The 3055-nt window shown below is 34.0% G+C and overlaps 1 protein-coding gene across 1 annotated transcript; it reads left to right on the forward strand.

Moving 5' to 3' along the window:
• Positions 1 to 189: 189 nt before the first annotated feature.
• LOAG_14073 (hypothetical protein) lies at positions 190 to 2465 on the forward strand (the record flags this gene model as incomplete). The annotated part of the gene is made up of 4 exons (XM_003149575.1): positions 190 to 332; positions 521 to 636; positions 1798 to 1903; positions 2216 to 2465. The coding sequence occupies 4 exons, from the start codon at positions 190 to 192 to the stop codon at positions 2463 to 2465; spliced, it is 615 nt and encodes a 204-aa protein (XP_003149623.1).
• Positions 2466 to 3055: the final 590 nt, after the last annotated feature.

The raw sequence follows: 3055 nt of genomic DNA on the forward strand, positions 1-3055 counted from the left end.
ATGTCGATGCTCATCGTGTACTTGTACGTATACATATATATATAATAGACTTTTTATAAGTTGTGATTGACTTCATTGCAGAGAACATGCTGTAATGTTGGCGATCATTGGAGCATGTGATCCAGGATTATGCTTAATACTTGCTCTTCTGATAATGAAAAAAGTTTTTTTGTAGAAATTTTCACCTTTATGGGAACAATGTTCGAAAAAAATGAGAAATATAGTGGTGAAGCAATTCTGTGTGCTGCAACATTTTGTGAAGTGAATGGTTGTAGTAAAATCGCTCAGCAAGTGATGTCGTATATTTGTAATATCATGAGTAGTCATTCAGGGTACGGATTTTACGTTCTATTTTAACTTTTTGCACAAAAAAAGAAAAAGAAAGAAAAATCAGTGCAAGGAAATAGTGAAAATCGGATTTAGAAGGAAACAATTTTTCTACTGTAATCATTTTTGAAGACCATGATAGATCATTAATTTCACGTTAGATTTTTGAAATTGCAATTTATGATATGTTCAGGCTAAATTCCGATAATATTACCTGTGAAGTAAGCAGTGCAAGTGATCTAAAAAGTTATGATTATCTGACGAAGATTGCTCCAGCAGTTGCTCATTTGTTGTTGTCTGTTGATGGAGGTTTGTTCTGTGTCCACTGACGAAGCTTTTTCAGACCACAAATTACATTTTTTCCAGTACTACTTATGACCTATATAGTAAGCTTCAAACCCTAACTATCGCGAAGCTTACTTTCATATGCAACAGTTTTACTCCATACTAATTTATATCGAGCTACGATTTGTTTGCATATTGGTAGCAGAAGTTTCTTACATCTGTGAAAAGCTGGGGGTGCAAAGATTGCAGTTTTTCTGTTTCTTATTTGAGGCCTAAAATGCTGCAAATTTTTTATTGATATTTCACAATTGACTACAATTTTATTCAAAAACTTAGAATCTGAAGCTTTGCATTCAGATTTTTTTTGGACTTGGGTAAATGCTCTAATTAAGTTATTCCATGCTTTCTTTGGTATTTGTTGCATCACGTCTAATTTCTCTTTTTGCCATTATCGGGTTAAAGTTTGATTGTTCAATCATTCGATATCCCACGAACCGATCACATTGACAGAGAGGTGAAATTTTTAAACAAATGATAATCTTGGAAGCACTGATTTCATCTACTACACCGGGCAATTGTCTTCATTCATTGCTTTCTGGAAATTTAGATATTCTATTTTACTCATTGCTTACATCTCAAATGTTCTTTTGCTTTTTAGTAGACTGCCACATTGCGCCACATTATTTTCCAATTAAGTTGAGACCCGAAATCTGCAGTCAAGCGATTCCTTTCTTGGTCCGGAAAATAATTTTCTTTAGTCCATGAAATAGGGTAATTTTTCAGTCTTTGACACCTTTGGTCAGAACATTCCTATAGTCTAAATTGGAATCAAATTTTTTTCCTTTGATTTGATGTATTATAAGTAAAACTGAAAAGAATTACACACAGTTTTCATGGTGGAAAGAGTGTCAATTTTTACCTTAGTGACACACATAAGGAACACGTTTGTAACTTTTACTGCTGAATTTATGCTATTAAAAGTGGATGGATGGGAGTTCAGATCGACAGAAATTGTAAATCATCAGGAAACGATTTGTACTTAGCTTCTCCTATCTTTAACTTTACCTCGCTCCTGAATTTTATCTTAGAGAGTTTTCTGTGACCTAATTAGAGGTGACATATCGCGAAACATTTCTTCACATTTGCCAGTTTTTCTGTTGCTAAATTCACGCTATATTGCTTTAGCCGAATTGTTTCATCGTGTAGAGCAGGCAGTCGCTTTGTTGAAATCGAATACATTTTGGAAAGTGAAGCAAGCACTTATTATCGAGTTGCCGTATTTCATAGAGAGGTGAGTTATAATGAATTTCTGCTCATGCTTTAGAATCACAAGCATGAAGATGAAATAACTGTTAAATACAGGTATAATCGCTCGAAAAATTGTATTTCACAATTTTCTAAAAAGGGCAAATATATCATCAGTTTACCACGCAATTACACATGCGATTCTGATTCATTTTCTGTGGAAGCGGTGTTAAACATCAGCAGGGAAAAATGCAGAGAGCAACAAATTTTCGTTACCGGCAACAAATTTGAGATTATCTAACATAACATTTAAACCATTATCTATTTCACTAATATATTTTACGCTTAAATGTTTTAGATGTGCATCCCACACTGATTTCACTGCTCTCTTTGTGGTTGTTGGTTCACTTCTGGCTGAAAATGATATGTCACAACGGCGTACGTTTGCCCAACAATGTTGTGTTGTTCTGGAATATATTGTTAAGCGGGTACAGAACAGGGAATGCATTTTGTCGCTTTGTAAGCATAAGGATATCGTAGAAACATTGAAAAAAATGGCAATTGTGAAGTCATCCGCATTGCTTGACAATTTACTGAAGTGCGAATAAATTTTTCTCGTATTAGTGTAATAATTATTGTGTAAAACCAGAACCAGTGCCCTTGTTATTTATATGAATTCGGTCTAGCAACAAGGTCTTCGGAATACTTTTTGGAGAATTACATTTTAGCAACATAACTCTCTGGCTTTCATTTAATTGAAGTGATAAATTGTTTGTATATATATGCTCAAACATAAATACGAAAAGTCTCGCTGGTTTGTCCGGATGTTTTCCAGCACAGTCATCTTCCTTGATGGATTTGAACTTTTCTTTTGAATTTGACTACAGATGGCCTAAAACAATTGGTAGAGCTGTTATATTTATTTTGTAGAAGTATTTCTGTCCAAATTGTATGTATAAATTTTATCCATGGGCTTTCATTTTATGGTAACAAGGGTACTCTTTAAAATTTTGAACCAGCCGAGAGCGCTTTAACTTTTTTATGCTTTAGGTAACTTTTCTTTCTAAGATTCCCAAGTCTATCTTCTTTGCAAGTCGAGAAATACTTTTCTATAAGAAGGTGTGCACGTGTCGTGAAAGTTGATTGTTGTCGAAAAAATCATCATAGTTGTTGTAGCGAATATTGTTCGGGTTTGTTT

Source organism: Loa loa (genome assembly GCF_000183805.2).
Source record: "Loa loa unplaced genomic scaffold supercont3.17, whole genome shotgun sequence".
NCBI lineage: Eukaryota > Metazoa > Nematoda > Chromadorea > Rhabditida > Onchocercidae > Loa > Loa loa.